The sequence below is a fragment of the Neophocaena asiaeorientalis genome, unplaced genomic scaffold (genome assembly GCF_003031525.2).
Source record: "Neophocaena asiaeorientalis asiaeorientalis breed wild unplaced genomic scaffold, Neophocaena_asiaeorientalis_V1.1 scaffold70, whole genome shotgun sequence".
NCBI classification, from domain to species: domain Eukaryota; kingdom Metazoa; phylum Chordata; class Mammalia; order Artiodactyla; family Phocoenidae; genus Neophocaena; species Neophocaena asiaeorientalis.
Window position 1 is genome coordinate 2,549,899 of NW_020175410.1, and position 22,730 is coordinate 2,572,628.

Genomic DNA, 22,730 nt, shown 5'->3' on the forward strand with positions numbered 1-22,730 from the left:
CTCACTGTGCAGAGGCTCAGCGGCCATGGCTCACGGGCCCAGCCGCCCCGCGGCATGTGGGATCTTCCCGGACCGGGGCACGAACCCGTGTCCCCTGCATCGGCAGGCAGACTCTCAACCACTGCGCCACCAGGGAAGCCCCCGTATATATTTTTTTGGAGAGAGAGAGTGTAGCTTTCATCAGCTTCTCAGAGGGATCCATGAATCCCCCCCCAAAAAAAACCCTCTTTTACTATATTTTCTTCTTCATTTTATGCATATTAAGCACGTACATTAGATCAGAGGTTTTAGAAGAATAAATTTTATTAATATACTTTCAAGCCTTATTCTTTATACTTCTTATATTTTAAATTATCATACTATGAAATACCGCTTTTAATTGTCATGGACAGACTACCCTTAAAATTATTAGCATTCACAAAGTATGTTTAATCTTTTCTGAAGATACAGAAAAATTAAAACATTAAATAAATCGGTATGAAAAAATGTTATAATTTATTTAGCCAAGGCATATATATTAACCAGCAGTTCTTCAAAGAGTTGACGTTGAGCAGAAGAATGTGAAAATTCAGACTAAAATTCTATCCCCTCATAAAATAAACTCTGCATGCACTTAGCCTCCAAACCTTAACCTGAACACACCTCTAGCAGAGCAAATTTTACCAGTAAATGGCTAGAACCATCAGTATACGTTCTCAGTGTATCAGAATAAAAATAAAACTCTCAGCTGCCCTCAAACCCTTCCTCCCACCCTTCCACACCTGTTTTCAAGCTGTGGGGTCAGGATACTCAGTACTTAAAAATCACAGCTTTTTGTGAAAATATGCAGGCTCCTACTTTCATCAGATGCTGCTTTCCAAACAAAAATTTTCTTAAAAATCTTCTCCTGGAAGAAAACCTTTCTTTGTATAGTTGTGCCCTCTCCTGGTGAAGGTTTCTAGACAAAGTACAAAGGAATGTATATTTAGGCTCTTCTTTTATGTATAGTTAAGTAGGCCTTTAAAATGCAGAGGTATATATTTACTTTTTATATAAAATTAATCATCTCACTCCTTTAGTTTTTGAGCTACATGTTGAACAAATCAATTCCTGTAAGTCAAAGTTGAAGAACTTACTAAGACCTTGTATTCATTTTCCCTCTCCTTCCTTCCCTCCCTCCCCTTCCCTTCCCTCTCCTCCAGGAACTAGAAAATATCATCAGTCAGATGATGCATGTGGCAGAGTACCTTGAATGGGACGTCACTGAACTTAATCCAGTAGGTATAGGAATGATTTAACTGTTGGCTACATTCTAGAAGACCCCTTTCTCTTTCATCTTTTTTGCAATCCTAATATATTACTGGCATTTGATTTTTTAAAACTTTTTTATTGGAGTATAGTTGATTTACAATGTTGTGTTAGTTTCAGGTGTACAGCAAAGCGCATCAGTTATACGTATACATGTATCCACTCTTTGTTAGATTCTTTTCCCATGTAGGTCATTACAGAGTACTGAGTAGAGTTCCCTGTGCTATACAGTAGGTCCTTATTAGTTTTCTATTTTATATATAATAGTGTGTATATGTCTTTTGATAACTCTAAGTTACTATTTCTAATCAATAGCTGAAGTGGATTCTGAACAAGAAGAAGTATATGTGGTTTTCTGAAGCCCTTAGTGATAATAACTCTTGCTTTTCTTCCTCATGGAAATTAATTTGCATGGTAGTCTAATAGAGGTGTAGGTGAACAGAAGCTGCTGATGACACTGCTAAGGTCATACCATGCCACAAGAAAGTCAGAACTGACATGTTTATTATGATCGCCATGATTTTCCTTATATGGAAATAGCTAAAATATTCCATCTAAAAGAGGATGAAGGCGATTAAGAAGACACTAATGATGGTTTACTATGCACAGTGCACTCTTATCTTTGCATATGTGTTATTTAAGGCTCATAACTCTACAAGGTAGATACTACTATTTTATTCATTTTACAGATGAGGAAATTGAGACCCCCAATTTTTCTTCGTTTATTTTATTAAAGTATAGTTGCTTTACAATGTTGTATTAATTTCTACTGTACAGCAAAGTGATTCAGTTTTATATATATATATATATCCATCCCTCCCCACACACCTCCCCCTTGACAGCCACAAGTCTGTTCTCTATGTCTGTGAGTCTGTTTCTGTTTTGTAGTTAAGTTCATTTGTGTCATATTTTAGATTCCACATATAAGTGATATCATTTGGTATTTATCTCTTTGTCAGGCTTACTTCGCTTAGTATTATAATCTCTAGCTCCATCCATGTTGCTCCAGTGGCATTATTTCATTCTTTTTTTTGTCTGAGTAATATTCCATTGTATATATGTACCACATCTTCTTTATCCATTCATCTGTTGGTGGACACTTAGGTCACTTCCATGTCCTGGCTATTGTAAATAGTGCTGCTCTGAACATAGGGGTGCATATATCTTTTCGAGTTATAGTTTTGTCTGGATATATGCCCAGGAGTGGGCTTGCTGGGAGGCCCCAAAATGTTAGTTACTTGCCCAAAACTCTGCAGCTAGTTAAAGATTGAGCTAGGAAACTTTAATCAAATTGTTTCAAGAAATAGTATCTAACAATGCCTATAAGAGCATTAAAAACCTCTTATTTTCAGTAGATTTATACCAAAGCTACAACATCATTCAAATGTGTATTAAAACAAACATGATTCGCAACTTTTACTTTGGCCACAGGAATATTTGGGGGAGAATATTATTATTGATTTTAGTTTCTCTTTGAAACCAACTAAGTTTAGCATATTGTACATTAATTAAGTAAATAGAAATCAATTTTATGTAAATGGTTTACATTTTGTATGAATTCAAAGAGCCTATTTAACCACATAAATTCACATTTGTGCAGTCAACAGCACGGTAATGGCATGATTATGTGATAGGAGCGGTCTGATAGCTTTTCCCTTGCTTTGCAAACTAATGCGGTTAAAGTACAACAAAGTCAATGCAATGTCATGGAAAGGGAGAGCACCTTTCTTACTGGGATTAGGGTTTTCCAAGTTTTAACTCAGCTGATTTTTCTTTTTCCTTTTTTTATTTTTGAGCATGGAAACACACATGCTGTGCACATGATGAGTGGCGGGTATCATTAACAAAATTGCAGTATGCGTATGGAATAATAAAGTAGATGGTAACGTATTTAATTCTAAGACTACCGTTTGATTCACCTTAATACTATTTTCACTGAAATCAAAGGACTCATAAGTTCTGCTGCCTTTTCTGGTTATGTTAATGTAAAATACAACATTGTAAATGTAAAAGATACATGCACTTTTATGTTCATGTGAATATAATTCACCTATCAATCAAGGCTCTTGTCCTCACTGGAGTAACAGAGGGAAGGGGGTCTTTTTCAATCAGCTTTGAAAGCAGAAGGAGGCACCACCACATCACCATATTTGGCGGTGGGGGGTTTGAGAAAAGAGGGATCTGGATGCTCTAAAGAAGGAACAGTTAGTGGTTGGGCAGTCTAATTAGGACAAATACCTACTGGAAAATACAAATAAAAAGCTATATAGCATTATTAGTCATTTGTGACACATACTGACAAGTCTGCCCTTTCTGTGGACAGTATAAAGAGTAAAGATAAAAGACGGCTGTTTGCTGTCATAGTAACTGCCTCATCCTGCCTGATGATTCAGCAGCTCTCCCCATTTTAAACACATGTGTACATTTGTACACGTTGTCTGACTCCTGGTAAGTTTGCATAATAACTAAAGAGAATTGTACATTTCAGGTTAATGGCTCAGGGTAGACTGAGATGCCCTCAAAGGGAGTTTTTAAAAACTAACCCAGGTTCTACCATTAGATTTATTAAGTACAGTATGAAAGTATCAGCCCTCTGAAACAAGCACTCTCTGTGTTTTACTTCTCTCCTCATCTGTTCATTTCTGCTGGTTCATCAGAGTGTCTTCAAGGGGGAGGGCCTTGTAATGAGACCTTATGCCATTTTGCCCAATTCTAAATGATTTCCCTTGTCTTTCATTTTGAGTGTGATGAAATAATTATTTCAACATCACTTTGTTCTGAAGAGTCTCTTTCTGCTACCTATAGATAAGTTTGTTTCAATGAAGGAAAATAATCTGATTTTCAAAAACTTGCTGAGGAAAGACACCAATCCACTAAGTTCAGGGCTGTTGAGGCAAATAATACTTCTGTCCACATATCAAGTTATTCCATTTATTGCACCTTTTCAAATTTTTCTTCTAATGCTCTCTGTACTTCTTTCTTTTTTCAAGTTGATTAAAAGCTCCATATTAGATAAATGTGGTGAGTTACTTCCTTCACTGCCTTCTACCATGTTTGCCACTTTGGTGCCATTAGATGGGAGGTACTTTGCCTTCCCAGCAGCCAGGGGTAATATGTTTGGGTAATATATATTAGCAAATATAATTTCTGCTAATATAACACTAACAACACCTATATTACACTTACTATATATGCTAGATACTCTTCAAAGATACTTATAATGTATTAGCGCCTTTGACCTCACAACAACCCTTCGAATTAACAGCTAATATTAGCGCTATGCAGCTGAGAGATAAATACATTACAGACAGACACTACGGAGAACACTTTAGGACACTCTGTGCAAGTCTTCCTTAGAAAAGAAATCGAATCAAAAAATTATTTGATTGTTTATCTTCTTGGCTCCATTAAGTTCTGATAGGCAGTTAAAAGCAACTTAATTCCTCCGCCCCACACCACTTAGCGAAGAATTATTTCAGCTCTTTGCCGTGAAGTTAATTTGGTCTGTCATTGTCTGGCATATATTTGAATTTTTTAAGGTAATCTAGAGAAAGCAATTAAAGATCACTTTCATGCTTAGAGATACCTTCTTGTCTAAGCTGTACCATCCAGTGACAAAATATTAATAAGTTAAGCGTTTATTTATAAAAGCTGATCAGTGTAAGTAGTCAGGTTTTTGAAATCATAGCAAAGCTACTATATGCTCAATAATAGGATTAACATGGTACCGAGTTATTTAGATATTTACCTCAACTCTCTACTTAGCTGCTAGTCACAGTTTATTATAACCAATTCAGTGCAATACTTTGTTGTGTCATATGAAATTTATTTTATTGATTTATTTCAAGTTTTTCCTCATCTCCTCTTCTCCAGATCCTTCATGAAATGATGGAAGAAATTGACTATGATCATGATGGAACAGTCTCTCTGGAGGAATGGATTCAAGGAGGCATGACAACAATTCCACTTCTTGTGCTCCTGGGCTTAGAAAATGTAAGCATTTACAGAGAGGGGGTGGCCTGGTGGTAAGTCAGTGGGGTTCTCTTTTATACATTTTGATTATAAATTCATCTGGCTATTTTCTACCATTAAGTATATAGTGAGTGCCTGCTTCTAATACGTATGTCACAGTACAAGTTGACAATAACTCCTTGTATAGTAATACTTGCCACGAATATATTAATTCTTTTTAGGTATTACCGTATTATTTAATACATAATCTCTCTCTTTTTTCCCACTATTTAAAGTGCAATCTTGTTAAAAGAAAACATTGACCTTATTTTATCTAATGGAAGAAACATCCCAGTATTATTGCATTCTGTGCTCCCCCTCCCCATGAAGATCTATTTTATTAATAACCAAACCCATACTTGGGGGAGCCAATTATATATAGAGGTGGTTGAGTATATATGCTTGTGTGTGTGTGTGCGTGTGCGTGTGCGTGTGCGTGTGTGTGTGTAAATGTTTTCCTTACATATCAACAGTCTGTCAAAGTTCTTCCTTCTAAGCCTGTCGAAATCTTCTTATATCATTGCCTCCAGTGATAATTAAAACTGGTGGTTTGGGGAATAAAGTAGATCAATATAAGATCAGAATGTGATATGATAGTGACTTTGAGTCCAAATCTTGCTGCCCCGGCTTAGTGTGAATTTTAGTAATAATTAATTTAAAAATCCAATGAGTCAACGCTAGATTTTTATACTTAGCTTAATAAATAAGAATTAACTATAACATGAGTATAGTAAAATTTATACTTAGATTCAAAGAGTATTACTGATGGAGAGCACCCTAACACATAGAATATTTAGAGTTTTGAGATGCAAGAATGTAATGTCCACCACTTTGCTGCTGACCTCCACATTTTTCATGCTTCCCGTTACCAGCAATAATGATTTTTCAGATTCAAGACTATATACCACAGTTACTCAAGACACCAATTTTTTTTTAAAGACAGTTCTCAAGAGATCTTGCAGTCTGTGTTTGTAAAACATGTGAGAGTATATAAAAATAGGTTTGTACATATTTACATAGGGGTTTGGGAATATATAAATGGGTTTCAGATGGTAGAATTTGTCTCCAGTTCACCTTCAAATTCGTTTACATTCAGGTTAATCTTAGCCTTCATGAGGCCCATGGGATTTTAGACATGGTCAGAGGCAGGAAAAGAAAAATTACTAATAGATGATAAATAGGAAATTACCCTTAAAGTAAATAATTTATTAAAACAAAACTAATATAGACCTTATTGTTAATAGATACATATTTCTACTTTTTACAAATTAATGAAGCAATACTTCCTGTATCTGATGTTCTTATACTATACATAACCTAGTATCTTTTGTAATAACTTACTATATATCTCTGTATCATAAATATGTGTTTATTGTTTGATATACCTTCTGTCAAAAGCATATGTAAATCAGACTGTTGGGAGAAAACAGAAAGAAAACTGACTAAATGTTAACTTTGTAAGGTTTGGTGTATATTCTATACTGAAAAATAGTTGGCAAATGACTATTCAAGAAATTCTATTGATAATGGTTCCCAAAGGGAATTTTATATTTTTAAAGATAAAATGTTTTTATTCTAAATATTTATGGAAATTCTTGTATGAGAGAATGAAAGAAGTAAGTAAATCATTTGGTAGTTGAGAGTTGGACAGGAAAGTACAGAAATGGAGATATAGTCATCTATATTTTTAATATCACAGAAAGATTTTGAAATAATGTTTTGTTTTGGAAAATATTACTTAGAAATTCCTTAGTTTTATTCATAAATACATATATTTGTGAAATTATGAAAATAGCATTGGTAAATATAGTCCACAAATCTATGTGGATTTAACTAAAAATATTTTAAACAAATACAATGTACCTCATCAGTTTCTAGTGTAGCAGTAACTTTATTTCAACGGAATGACAATTCTTTGCCATTAATGTCCATCAGGTTAATGATACATAATTTACTTTATATTCATATTCTTAGATTTATATTTTATGTTTTTCGTTAAAAGATTTTTTTTTTGGAGCTAATAGGAGAAATCGATTCAGGGTTTCAAAGAAACCCAAGCTGTGTTCCAAAGTTGTGTTCCCAGTGATGGCCACTAGATGGCAGGGCTACATTATTTAACATTTGTAGATCAACTTGAATATGAGGTTGGATGGTTCCCCTGTGAAGAACAATTCTGAGAGTATTTTTTCACTTCTTCAAAAAAGAATAAGTCAATAATGTTTTTAAAATTGGCTTTTAATAAAATGGAAAATCTATGTAATTATGATCACAAATCAGAGCATCTATTTGTTAAAAACAGCTTTTTAATTCCCAGGCATGGTAAGTGTTTTACAAACCGGTAATGACACAATGACAACTGAGTGATGAGGGCCTTTTTTAGTAACTGAGATTTATTTCCTTTTCTGTAGGCAGTAAATGTGTTTTGTTATTACCTGTAGAGAATTTGATTCATGGTGTCATTCCCTCCTACTTCGCCCCCCACTTTTGCTTATGAGATTGGAAATCTAGAAGCTTTAGGTTGAATTCAGCCATTTATTGTGAGGCCTGTCTTGTTATGTTGTCCTATATATTCTTGTCTATTGTCAATTATGAGCTCAGGGAGTAGATGCTAATTGATAGTGCATGTTAAATACCACAGTGTATTTGAAAGTGACCGTGGTGTATTAGCCCAATTACCCAGATAAGAATATTGCCCTGGGAGAGCAGTCCTCACGTGAAATGTAAGGTAGAGCAGTTGTGATTTTATTGTAGTTCATTTTTCTCCATCAACAGAATTTTTTAAAGTACTCTATTTTACCTAATACCCATTGTGGTGCTAGGATCAGAATTGTAGTTTATCAGAACCTAATTCTTTATCAAATGCTAGGGAGTAGAAGTCATTTCCTTTCTCTTACAAGAAGTCCTTCACACTTCATGAGACCCAGTATGAAATGGTATAGTCTCTTACATCTGAAGTAAAATCGAGTGTTTGGGTGGCATATGTGATTTTGATTACAATGAAAATTTTATGCTTTAAATAACTGTATCTAGCAATAAACTCTGCTCTAGTGATTGGCAAACTTTGCCTGTAAAAGGACAGATAGTTAATAGTTTAGGCTTTGTGGGTCATAAGGTCTCTGTTGCAACTGCTAGACTCTGCCACTACAGTGCAAAAGCCACCACAGACACCACCTAAATGACAGCAGGGCTGTGTTTCAATAAAACTTTATTTACAAAATAGCTTGCTGGCCATATTTGACCCAAGGGCCATAGTTTTGCTGACTCCCAAGTTATTCTATCATTAATCTGTCATACAAGCAGAATGAGTGTTAACTTTTAAAATTATCTTGGAAAGAGAAATCTGATTTTTTTTTTTTTCAGTTTAGCTCAATTAGACCACCCCAGCAAGACATAAGGACTAATGAAGAGATAGTAGAGTGGCAGTGAACGTTATCAAATTGGCCTTCACCCTGGCTTGATTATTAACTAACTAGGTCACTTTTTTGCCAGTAAAAAGTGTAAAAAGAAATGTACATGTAAAAAGAAATTACATGTAAAAAAAAATTACATGTAAAAAGAAATGTACATGTAAAAAGAAAAATGGACATGTAAAAAGAAATTAGTCAGGAATATCACTTTCCTTTTCTGATATTCTCTCAGTTCAAACATTTGTTTTCCTCGATGAACAGGATAATTAGTAATGCTCCAATTCCTGAAATCTGGAATCTTGGATCATTATTAGGTTTTCCAAGGAAAATTCCTGAATTCATATTATCATAAAAACAGGAATACACATTTAAATAGGAGCCTGGCTTAAAATAAGGATACCTTCACTTCTTAGTGTTGGATTGTTGGGCCCAAGTCTGGCCTGTATGATTTTTGAAAGGTTATGTATGTTGATTTCACTATATGTTCTCAGAGTCCTGGTCTTTAATCCCTATATATAGTTTAAACTTTGCCATTGATTGAAATGTTTTAGGATACAGTTTTTTGCCTGATTCGATAAAGTAGAAGTAATTCTTTGGTTTGCTTCCTGATTTCTGATGAAATGTGTCCCTTGATGAGTATGAGGGAAAGCAGGAGATGATGTATTCTTAATAGACTAAGCTATATTTGGAAAACTAATGTTTCACACTCTATTTTTTAAAATTTTATTTGATTAAGATGTTGTTCTGCTGTTTGCACAATCTGGAAAGGAGTTATGAAGCTGGATAAATGCAACAATTCTTGAGATTCCACACTGGGTCATTCAAGGAGAATAACCGCATGATGCTACTGAGAGTTGAAATGGCATTTGAACCTTAAGACTATAAGGGTCTGAGCCTGACTTCAGAAAGTGGGATCTGGAGATGGGCAGTTGATTGCAGCTCCACTCAGAATTTTAAAACTTCTTTCTGCATTCTCTTTTCTCAGGCTTGATATAGTTCATCTTTTTGTCTAAAAGAACAGTTTCTTTCATATCATTATAATTTGGGGGAGACCTTGAACAGAAAAGTAAGGTAATTTAATGGCACTTATTATTTCTTGAGTTGGAATCCATGTGCGACCTTAGCTCTTCTATGTGTCATAAGTGAGGTCAGTTGGAACAGGGACCTGGCTAGGCAGGGGGATGGGAGCATTTTGGCTGTGACATCAGTGAAATTTCTCCTTGAGGTCCTTCGAAAAAAATGATATTATTTATAACAGCCCTAGTTCACTTGAACACTGTCTGCAATCTTTGAGGTATTTACAGAAAAAACTAATACTTCAGAAATCACTAAGATAATGAAATAGTTTTCAATATTTTCCAGAAAGCATTCGTCCCTTCAAAGCCTCCTTGTGACTTACAAGGGATTAGAAGGCGAGGAAGACCCTGGCACTCCCTCTCTCTGTGTTAATTTGCCTGTGTTTCATTAAACGTTTCTCTGACACATGCACAGAACTGAACTGCTTCATTATAAAATACAGTGTTTACTAAATATCAGGAATAAATTTTTATTAAGAGTAATGTCTGGTAATGAAAAAACCAGTAGAACACACTTTTATGAAATAAAGTATCATAAACCTACCAACATCCTTCTCAAATCTTTTGGCTGAAACACTGGGATGTTATACAACTCAACCCAATGATGGTAATGATATTTGCTGTTTATATAACACCAGTCTTCTGAGGAGCTAAATTGACTTCACAGGTATTGTATAATGAAACCTCACACCATGGCCTGGGTGAGGAAAGTGGTTACTTTCATTTTATTAGAGAGGAAAATGAGAAAGGTGAAATGGCTTATCCACATTTTCATCAGAGGCCAGGAATCAAGCCTTCCAGATTCCCTCTTCATTGCTTTTTTATAAAAATGAATTCCTCTCTATGACAATAAATATTTATTTGCAGTGGAAGTACTAAGAGGCATATGCTCTACTGGCTGATAGAATATAGTAAGGGACAGAGTCTCCCCCTTCCCCAGTAAGTTTACCATCTAAATAAGACAAACAAGACAAGACATGAAAATACATAGCGTTGGCGTTTAATTTGCGCTGCTTAGAAGTAGTTGGCTCCTGGTTTCAATTTCTTCTCTTGAAGTCACATACATATTTCATCCTCTGAATATTCTGGCAATGTATCCGGCTAAGAGCTATAAAGTGATTTAATTTGTTTTTTGGTAGAGCATTTTATGTCGGGGTAATGGATTTGTGCATCAGTGGCAGCCTGTAACATGGCTAAGTGTTCTGATTGACAGAACACCCACGTTCAGACTTGTTTATTTTTTGATAAGGAAAATGCCAGCTAACTTAGTCCATATGTGCTCTTCAACAAGAGAAGGCTTATTCACATGTAATGGACACTCATTTAAAAATAAAATGACAAGGCTTATGAGAACAGTAATACATACGAAAATTAAATTTTCTTTTCTCCTTTTCACTTAAAAATGTCTTTTTAAGCATTAATCTAATTATTTAAGCTAATACTTAATGCTAACTATCAATATGTTTGAAAAAAATTAACCTCTTTAACTTTTAACATCAGGGTATCTTACTCTTATTTGAAGGAATAGAAATTTTAAAACATAGATAGTTTGGAAGCTATAGCAAAATTAAACAAATATATAAAGCATTCCATTCACATAATAAAGATACTAGAAATCATATGACTTGAGCAGACCAGGACTGGATTCAGAAATTACTATAAAATCTATTTCTTAAGCTTTGGGAAAAAAACCTGAAACACCATTGTCTTCTGATGGCACCTTCTGCAGAAGTGCTTTTGCTGAGAACTTGTTAGTTCTTTGTCAGGAAAATGAGGCTGAGCATTGTCAAGAACCATGAAGGGTCTGAGAGTTACCCTACTTGCAAGTAAACAAGTGAGCTTGCCACAGTTCCATGGGTGCTGGCAGAGGATATGAGCACCTGGGTCAGAAGCAAAAACTTGTTTACTCACAGCAAAGAGGCAATAGGAGCTTCACATCTGAGCTAGTTCTCCTGGCCCATAAAGTCTCTTAGGGGTGATGGAGAGAGGTCCAAGTAATTGCCTTGCACAGCATCAGAGCTCAGAACCCCTGGCTTGGGGAAACTAAATCTTTTATAATACACAGTAAACAAATTTGCTAAACCTTTGCTTAGAAGGGAGAAATTATCTTTATTACACCGGACAGTAAGGAAACCTGCCCTCTGCACATCTCTGTTGTGCAAGGCTGTATGTTATTCAAACAACTTTGAAAAGATAACTTGGAGAAAAGGACAGTTCTTCTGCTTACAAAATGTGCAGAAATCCAAGAGACCCATGGAGAATTACCTCCCAGAAAGCATTTTCATTAATGTTTTATATTATGATGCAAATTTGACATTTCTGGTTCTAAGGTAGGAATTAGTTACTGTGGATTCAATTGGGTACTTCAAATCTGGTGGTTTATCTCTTGATAGGGAATAGGAAAAAGTAGTTAGGAAGCATTATTATTAATATTTTATTATCCAGAGAAACAAAATGATGTGGGCATGTTTATACTGTCTCACTACCACAGAATTTGTATTAGTGCCCCAGCACATAATAGGTGCTCAAAAAAATATTAGCTCAACGTGTTTTAAGAAGTATGGCGGGCTTCCCTGGTGGCGCAGTGGTTGAGAGTCCGCCTGCTGATGCAGAGGACGCGGGTTCGTGCCCCGGTCTGGGAAGATCCCACGTGCCGCGGAGCGGCTGGGCCCGTGAGCCATGGCCGCTGAGCCTGCGCGTCCGGAGTCTGTGTTCCGCAACGGGAGAGGCCACAACAGTGAGAGGCCCGCGTACTGCAAAAAAAAAAAAAAAAAAAAAAAAAAGAAGTATGGCAACTTGACTAACCTAAAAAACCATGACCTGCAGTGGTTTCTATAGAATACCAATAAATGATGTCTAAAATTAATCTGAGTTTGATATAGTTTGGTACATGATGTACAAGGACTACATGTTAATACAGAAAATGATGGTAATAAAAGTAATGATGTATAAAACTTCATTTAATATCTTCACCTCCTTGTAAGGAATCTTAAGCATCATATTATTTCATTTTACTTCAGTGTATCTAATGTATCTAATAGAGAATAGCTATTATAATATTATATAGAGTTTTACTTAGAAGAATAAATAATAATTACAGTCGTTTTGCTAAAATGTGAATTCATTGAACTCAAGGTTTTATTGTGGCAAATAATGGTAGAGACTGTTATAAGTAAATACAGTAATATAGTTGTAATATTTTTGCCATCTTTCCATGAGATTAAAATCATTCATATTTTGTAAAAGTGAAGTAAAATAATAATGTAATTAGAGCCTCATAAAAGTTTATGTTTTTAAATTTTCTATTTGAGACATACAAAAATATATTAGTGTCAATTATAACATGTAAGGAATCCCCCAACTGAAGCCTTAGAATATCATGAATAACTTACTTTTAAGTGTCATTCTTTCCCATCCCATCCCACCCTTCTACCTCCTTATAAGAGCTAACCACCATCATGAAATTTGCCTATTCCTACCATTAAGCAAGGGTTAACATATTCTGTCAAGGTTTTCATCTCTCAGAATCTTCCACTCAAGAGTATTTTCTCTTCCTTTATTCACTGATTTGTTTATGGAGTTGTGCTAGGAGTAAAGTATACAGAGGTGAGGCAAACACGCCTCTGTTCTGAGGAGTGCTCAGTTTGGCGGACGGTTATGATGGTTGGGACCTGCTGTTGAACTGTTGATATTAGGCAAGAATTTGTGGGTTGCTATAGCATCCGATATTTGTTAGCAGGATCTCATTCCACTAGAGCACATGTGGTTTTCTAGACTCTGTGGCAATCTTGGAGAAAGTCAGAGATGAAATAACAGATTGTCTTCAAATGCTTCAGTCCAGCTCTGAATTTTATTGGCACTTACATATTCCACTGTTTACTTCATTAAGTGAAATCTTCTTCTCTTGCGTCCCATGCAGAATGTGAAGGATGACGGACAGCACGTGTGGCGACTCAAGCACTTTAACAAACCTGCCTACTGCAATCTTTGCTTGAACATGCTGATCGGCGTGGGGAAGCAGGGCCTCTGCTGCTCCTGTGAGTATGTTTGCTTTGCCCGGATGTCATCACCTCTGGTGAGAAGCGATTGATTTCGTGGAATAGTCCTATTTGTAGACAGAGTTAAGAAATCACCTGACCCTTCCCGTACCTATGATGTATCTTTCCCTGAAGTATGTTTCTGAAGGTTTAGATCACTCTAGTTTTAACTTTCTTTAATTTTGGAAAACCTTCTTCTTGGAAAAGAAATAAGGACATTTCCCAATTCACTAGCCATTTTCTTTCCACTGTAGTTTAATTTATTCATGGTTCCCATTTCTTCTGGGAGTATTATGAAAATATCCATTGGTCTCTCATATTTATATCTTATGCATATTTGTCTTTTTTCCCTCCCTAAGTTATCGCTTTATTCACGTTGTCTTCCTGTAATGAGCTAATTCCTTTCAGTTTTTTAAAGATAATTGACTGATTATCAGTTTCCATTCACACTAAGAAATCACAAGGAACACGCACTCATCTTATACCTCAGGCACACGATTCTTAATTCTATAACGAAGAAAATCTAATATATGGTTAATGGATATTAGACCCCAAAGTGTTGCCAGTTCATGAATTGTGGCCATTATTTTTATTTCGGTACACTTATCTTTACAATATTTATTTTATTCTGTGGTGTACTTTTTGGTAGTGTATGTAACAATTTATAAAAGGCACTTAAGAAGTTTTAAATAAACAACATGTATACCTGAGGAACTTTTGCATTCCCTGATGCCTCTGCTAAAACAGAGGGAGGGCTTCCCTGGTGGCGCAGTGGTTGAGAGTCCACCTGCTGATGCAGGGGACACGGGTTCGTGTCCCGGTCCGGGAAGATCCCACATGCCGCGGAGCGGCTGGGCCCGTGAGCCATGGCCGCTGAGCCTGTGCATCCGGAGCCTGTGCTCCGCAACGGGAGAGGCCACAACAGTGCTCTCACTGTTGAGAGAGAGTCTCCCGCGTACCGCCAAAAAAAAAAAAAAACAGAGGGAATATTGAGTCCTCCTCACTAAAGTGTGACTTTGTCTTGGTCCAGCACGTTGTCCATCCACGCCCTTTTCTGCAGTGTATGGAGTTACTGAAATTGTCAAGTTTATTAGACATATCCCATTTTCGTGCATTTATATTAAATCTAATTTTTTACCTGGCTTCCATATAATACATAATTTTCAGATATTATTTTTAGCTAACAGCTTCTTTGGTAGCATATTTGGGAGTTGACTTTCTCTCAGATGTTTTATTTTACATTAAAAACCATATAGTAGGTACACTTTTAAATGATTTCTTACGTGTTTAAGGATTTTAATAAAGTTATGTAAAATTACCTCGGGCCGCTTTAGAGGGCAGTTTCTAGTGGCCACATTTAAAAGGCTATGTATACCAGAACATTCTCCATGTACAAAGGAAGTAATTTGTTTTCAGTTTTATTATTTTTAAGGAAAATAATTTTTCATGGCACTGTCTATTGATGGGAGCTTATGAAACAAAATGGTAATTCTCAAATAACATGGGCAATATCATATAAGAGTGAGAACCTTGCTCACAAATCTTAACTGATTACTGTGCAAATATAATACTCAACATTATTGCCAATATGGAAGAGAAGAGAAACTGCATTTTCTTCCTCAGTGTTGCCAAAGGAAATCACAGAAGTGGATATCTGGGAATAGTTTTACTATAGAAATATTATATTTTCATTCTAACTTCATGCAGTGGTTAATTTTTGTTTGTTATATTGAGAGAGCTGCTTGGTTGTTTTTTACTTAATTTTTATTCTATGTGTTTATGCATTTAGAATTCTTAATTTGAAACCAGTGTTTTATTAAAGAATATCTGTATATGACCCTGAGTTATATTGAGAATCAAGCCATGAAGTAATTTAAAGATGCCAATAAAGTGTACGTGTTGGTTTTTTTATATACATTATATGTTTTATATACACACAGATACATATGTTTATACATGTGTTTCTATACATATTTGCAGATACATATAAAATTTTGCATATATATATATACAGTATGCTGCCCAGCAAAGGTTGTTCCTTTTGGACAAACAGTGCCACGATGGCAATGAGGGATGAAGTTTAACTGAAGGCCTGGCATATGATGAAATCTATTCTCTAGAAATAGACTAATCAGCCATTTAAGGTTTAGATAAATCAATAGACAAAATAGCATAAACTCATGGGCTTTTATTCCCATGCCCGCCAGCTGCTCTCATGCCTATACTTTGTAAAATATAGATCTCTTCCTTCTAGCAAATGACACCAAGCCATTTGGCAGTCATCAATTTGTCTTTAGTATGTTTGTCATCTGGGAATTATTGTGAAAAATTTGAGTGAGGCCTGATTTAATTAAGCATTTCCTGCTATTGCCATGATAGAGGAGTCTTGGTTCTTCACATGCATAATATTTCCTGTACTAATTGGCCTTTTGTATTCCATGGTAAAAAACAGTCGAGTTGGACTTTTCCTTCATGTGGCTGATTGGATTGATTAGGGAGCAGTGGCTATGAAACGAGCTTCTGTTAATGTCATTCTTTCTGTATAAAATTGCAATCAGGACCAGGATTAGCTCTGAATTTGCGTACATGTTTCCTTTCAGTTTGCAAGTACACAGTCCATGAGCGCTGCGTGGCTAGAGCACCTCCTTCTTGCATCAAGACTTACGTAAAGTCCAAGAAGAACACTGATGTAAGTGTGTGGCCATGCTTGCTTTTTGAGGGTGGTGTTTATGGATGCCTCCTCTTACCACAGTGCTTCTGTTGTGTTCTAGGTGATGCATCATTACTGGGTTGAAGGCAACTGCCCAACCAAGTGTGATAAGTGCCACAAAACAGTTAAATGTTACCAGGGCTTGACAGGACTGCATTGTGTTTGGTGTCAGATCACAGTGAGTAACATCGGAGGATAAATCTCTAGCATTCACTCAAGATGAAGATGGTATATCCCATGTTCTCTGATGAGTCCTATCCTGTAAGGCCATCCTGAATTTTAGACTAAGTCCAAGTTAGCATAAATTCATGGGGGCCTCTTATACCATGTGTGGCTCCCAAAGGGATAAATGTCAAGGTCAGATTTGTCCTCATAGAATCGAGAAGTTTAGAGCTAGTGACAACCTTAGAGGTAATACTGTCATAAGGTGTTCAATCTGTGCTCCATGGAGTTCTAGGAGCTGCCAGGAAGGTAATCAGACACCATGGCTGTGGGTGGGCAGTGAGCTTGGGATACTGACTGGGTAGAGCTCAGCTATCCCTCTGCCCGAAAACACTATTCTGGTAAAATTTTCTATTCTATATGTTCTAAATTTATTCCAATCATAGAATCTATGGGCTTAAAAAGGGTAGCACAATGAATAATGTGGTACAAATGTGGTATATTAATTTTATAGTGAGGACACTAAGACCAAGAAAAATCTATGCAAATCATCAATGACCACATGACGAGGTAGAGATGCAGGTGGTCCATATTTTAGTTCTTGATGCTTCTAAGAACTCACCTAACCCTTCTTTACAACATGGTGTTGCCTTGCTCCTTTATTTAAATCATAAATTGAGGGATAACAGATACGGATGTAAACGCTAGTCATTAATGGTATTGACAATCGAGAAAGGAGAGGTCACTTGGTCTTTCCCAGGAAATCTTAGCACTCTACCTAGTTTGCTTAATTGTCAAAGCTGCTTCAAGTAACTTCTGGAATAAATGCAGTTGTTAGATGGTACCTCTAGTGTTTCATATTGTACTTCTGGAAATTAATTAGAATGTACATTTTTAAGAATAGCCATGTTTTACAGTTTGGTTCAAAAACGTTTATGGGGCTGGGTTTTTCCCCCCGTCGGTTGTGTTTTCTTTTTACAGCTAGTGTATGAGTCATCTTGTTATAGGACAAATTATTCTTGCTTTTGTGGGAATAAAACGGTAGGGAGCGTTGTTTCAGTTAAGCAGATACGTTTCTCTGTAGTGCCCCTCAACACCCCTCCCCAACACACACGCCATTTAAAAATTTTTCTTAAACACACACACACACATACACACAGGATAATGAGAAAAACAAACTGTGACTTGCATTTCAAAAGTACAATTAAGTACTTTTTTTAAAGTGAACACATTTTCTTCAATCATTTTCAGCTATTACTCAGTCAAATTATATTTACATTTGAAATTTCCTCAATTATGAAAGACAGTTTTATTTTTTTGAAGTGTTTGGTTATTGTAATAAAACGTCTAACAGTGATTAAATTACACATAGAAATTACTTAAACATGTTGAGTTCTCAGTTTTAAGAAGACCAAAACTATTTCATTTTTTAAAAAATTTGGGCCATTAAAAAATATTAGTTTTCTTTTTTTTTTCTTGCTAAGCATCTATAAAAATATTTCGGTTTTATTTCTGATCTTGTAGGAGCCCGTTCCTCTTACTTTCCCCATAAAGTGCATCTTTCATTAATTATATCTTTACTATAAACTGAAGTTAGAGAATATCAGAATTTATTTCTTTGTTGTATTTCAAGTTATTTTGCCATCCTTCATACATTTCTTTTTTTTTTTTTATTTTTGTGGTACGTGGGCCTCTCACCGTTTTGGCCTCCCCCGTTGCGGAGCACAGGCTCCGGACGCGCAGGCTCAGCGGCCATGGCTCACAGGCCCAGGCGCTCCGCGGCATGTGGGATCTTCCCGGACTGGGGCACGAACCCGTGTCCCCTGCATCGGCAGGCAGACTCTCAACCACTGTGCCACCGGGGAAGCCCCTCCTATTTTTATTTCTTGAAAAAAAAACAATGTGTTTAAAGTTTGAACGCTCTAAAAATATGCATTGGTGGGCTTCCCCGGTGGCGCAGTGGTTAAGAATCTGCCTGCCAATGCAGAAGACATGGGTTTGATCCCTGGCCCGGGAAGATCCCACATTCCACGGACCAACAAAGCCTGTGTGCTACAACTACTGAGCCTGTGCTCTAGAGCCCGCGAGCCACAACTACTGAAACCCACACACCACAACTACTGAAACGCGCACACCACAACTACTGAAGCCCATGCACCTAGAGCCCATGCTCCGCCACAAGAGTAGCCATGACAATGAGAGGCCCACACACCGCAACGAAGAGTAGCCCCTTCGCGCCACAACTAGAGAAAGGCCACGTGCAGCAACAAAGACCCAGCACAGCCAAAAATAAAAATAAATAAATTTAAAGAAAATTAAATAAAACTATGCATTGCTACCTTTCCTAATAGAAAAGCTTTTGGAGATTTTAAGTTTCTTTACTTGACTCCTCTTCTCCGTCCCCCATTTAATCTCTGTGAGGTATATCTTCTGCCCTTTTCATTCTATGGGAATCATTCTCCTCAAAGTTACCGTTGCTAATGGTCTTATTGATAATCAGGGCATCTTGAAATTGTTTTCTTGTTTTATATTACATTTTGTTTTTCTTGTTTTCTTTCTTTTATTTTAGTGGTTCCTCTCATCTGTGACTCCAAAATCTATATTTCTAGCCCAGGCACTCTCCAGTTACATATTTATATTTGGTCTTGATCCTGTTCCTAGTGTTGTAAGAAATTAGGCCTTTCCTTTTATAGGAAAGAAGGTGCTACCTCTGGATAAACTCTTTTTAAAATCTAAGGATTTCATATCTAATTCAGTTCAGACAGCATGTCCCTAACATCTTATTCGTAACAAAAGATCAGAGTGTACATGAAGATGACTCTTTGGTCACTACAGCAAAGCACAATATAAGCTGTAAATGTATTTAAATCCTGAGTTCTACTCAGGACACAGGCTAACCAGGGACCACTGAAGGGTGTAAGGCGGAGTCAGGGAAAAGTGGCTGCCCTCTTACTAAGCTCTCCCAAGACCCGAGGCTTCCGGCTAACTTTAGCCTGATTTGCTGTAAACCATGATCTCTGGGGTTCCTGTGGGTGTTTGGTTCATGAAAGAAGACTTGATATTTTTATATAAGTCCTCATGTATCCAGAAGAATATATATAGCCTTCTTAAAAATAACTTCAGCCTCTGTGCTGTTTTGGCTTTTAATGTTAAGCAATTATAAGACTATGTCTATTAATTTATAGATTTTTTTGCCTAGGTTAAACAGAGGATATTTACCTCTAAACATTTATGTATTTAGTATAATCTATACTTTCTTCCTGAACTATTGTATGAAAATTTTGGTATAAAGTTGATCTGCTTTTGACTGACACTTACACTACTGGTTGCCTTTAAACAAACTGAATCTACTTTCTTATGTCTTAATGCTTCCCAGAAAGTGCTATTAATATAGCAAAGAACTAGCAGAAGTTGTGATGGGATATGGCACCGTCAAAGCTGAGCTTTAGTAAGACCTATCTGAATGGAGTCCATGAGGAATAGATTGCAGAGAGAAACAAAGATAACGAAACCTGGCTTCATTTCAGTGGTTTTCCAAATGCCATCACTTCCTTTGTACATATGACTTTTGGAAATGGCTTGAGTTTTAACTTAGTCATAAGTTAGACTGACCAGATTCTTGAGAATGTCTCTGTCCAACCAGTAAGATAGTAGCTGTACAATCTTGGGCCAAATATGTAAAAAGTTTCGGCCAGCTTCCTAATTTGTAAAATGGACTTAATGATACCTATTTTGTAAGATTTTTGTAAGAATTAAATGGATTTTTTAAAAAAATCTATGTCATTGTGTTCAGGGAAGGCCCTATACCTACTAGTGCTTATGGAAGGACAATTATTATTGTAGTGAAAACTAGCTAAAATGTCATGTGAGGGCACAAAACCCATCCCGTGGCTCACAGAGGGCACTCCATGAATGTTACTCATGCCATCTCTTACTCACTTCTGGAAGGGTCTGTAGCTGCCCAGTCTAAGAATAGCACCTGCATATTCTAAAAGCACCCAGAACCATGTGGTCCCGAATATCACTAAATCCTAGACTAAGCTGATTTATTTATATTCACTAAGAACAGCTATTCCAACTGTATTCGATCAGACATGGTAACATCAGGCTTGCAATCATTGGAAACAGAAGTCAATCTCTTTTATCCTTGTCTTTCACCTCTATTTCATATATCCAACCTATCTCTGAGACTTTAAGTTTTCCCCTTAAAATATCTCTCTCAGATTTGAGTTTTTTGTCTTCACCATTCACAGCCCACGTGCAGGCTCTTAGCACCTCTTAACTAGATTAGAGTCAGAAATCTTGGCTTATCTCCCTAACAGAAGGTACTTTTCCTATAACACAGGCTGCAAACCACCTCCAGAGTCATCTTCTGAAAATACTAGTTTGTTATCATATGCCACCTTCAGCAACCTATAATAGTCCTGTGATAATAAATGCAGCTCTCACCTCTTCCTACCTCAACCTGGTTTTTAATTCTCCAAATATCCGACCCAAACCTAAGCACATGACATATATAGTAGTCCCCTGTATGCCCAGTCCCTGCTGTAGCCGAGCATGTCTGTTGACAGGCCTCTGGGAAAGCCATGCTTCCCCCCTATTTTGCTTACTCTAGTACTGCCCTGAATGCACCCACCTCAAGTTTTGACTATACCTCAGGAATCAAATTAAGTTCCACATTTTCCTTGAAATTTTCCTTGATAATAATGTTTGCCATTTTCTAAACACTTTCTAGGCTTTTATTCCACACCAAAGGAAAGACTGAAATGCTGTCCGGCAGTGTCACGTCTGCATGCTAGTGTCATCTACACTGTTAGACTACAATTTCATCCAGCTCCGGGTCCAGTATACACATTTTTCTTCTAATAACCCTAAATCTTGATGGAGTGCTGAGTTTAGAGGAGGTCCTCGATAATTCACTTTCATGACTGATAACACTGTTCTTCTTACTGCTAAATAGTGAATTTTAAATGCATGATTTAAATTTTTTTTTAAATCATCCTGTAATACTCAAATCTGCATCAAATATACAAGTAAGTGTAGACAAATGCTTAAAGATAAAAAAACCATTTTAGCACCCCTTTTTTATTCAGAACCTGTGGCTTCTTGATATAATACTATTTACCATTATGTAGATAGAATGTTAGGCTCTTAGAACTGGGTTTTATCTCCTTTTGTAAATCTAACCACTTAAAAAATAAAAACAGAAAAATCCTAAGTGAGAGCAGTATAAACTACCTTCTACCATTAGGCAACCATTTCCCCTGGGCTTTATAATTCAATCAGCCGGGCTGAATGTCATCATTGCTTCTCTCCTCCTCCCCTTGCTTACGTTCTCTGATTCTTAAGATCACACTGTTTATACCTGTTCATTTCTGCCATGAACATATTTTCTTGACATGTAAAACCTCTATTTAAAACATGTTATCATTTGCTCCGGTTGCGGTAAAATACCCGCGGTCAGGCAGGACTCACAGGATAGGAGGATGATACATGTCATTTGAGCTTCGCAAACGAAAGCTTATACGATGACTATGGATTATTGACTTTTGGTATCATGTAGGGCTTCTACTTCTTTTAAAATAGTAACTCCTTATTTCTATTCCTGCCTTGCCCCTAGGTTCTTCATGACCATTTTTTGTTTTTTTAGATTCCATATATATGTGTTAGCATACGGACCCCAAAAAAATAAAAAAATAATAACTCCTAACAATAATGTTTAAAGGTTTCCGATGCCTTTAAAATAGAAAGGTTCATGCTTTAGCCAATGCCAGCATTAAGGCAGCACCCTGAAATGGCAAAATGTTAGAAAAAATGTATATAAACCAGCAAATGTGCCTCTAAATCGGGTCACTTCATTTTTCTGTAGGAAAATGATTTATTTCTTTTTTGACTCCAAATTCTCATGAAATTTTTTTTTCTATTTTTCTCCCTTTTGACTTCTTAGATTACATTGCTTTCTTCTCAATGCAATGCCTTCACTCTTTTCTCAACTCCATCCAGTAAACACACACACACACACACACACACACACACACAC

The 22,730-nt window shown here is 36.4% G+C and overlaps 1 protein-coding gene across 6 annotated transcripts in view; it reads left to right on the forward strand.

Moving 5' to 3' along the window:
- Positions 1–22,730, forward strand: part of DGKB (diacylglycerol kinase beta) — a 639,375-nt gene that overhangs the window by 137,236 nt on the left and 479,409 nt on the right. For all 6 annotated transcript variants that reach the window (XM_024767053.1, XM_024767055.1, XM_024767059.1 and 3 more), the window contains 5 exons: positions 1,182–1,256; positions 5,161–5,280; positions 13,701–13,818; positions 16,419–16,507; positions 16,590–16,706. In XM_024767053.1, coding sequence (XP_024622821.1) covers positions 1,182–1,256; positions 5,161–5,280; positions 13,701–13,818; positions 16,419–16,507; positions 16,590–16,706 — 519 coding nt within the window. The remainder of the gene's footprint in view (positions 1–1,181; positions 1,257–5,160; positions 5,281–13,700; positions 13,819–16,418; positions 16,508–16,589; positions 16,707–22,730) is intronic.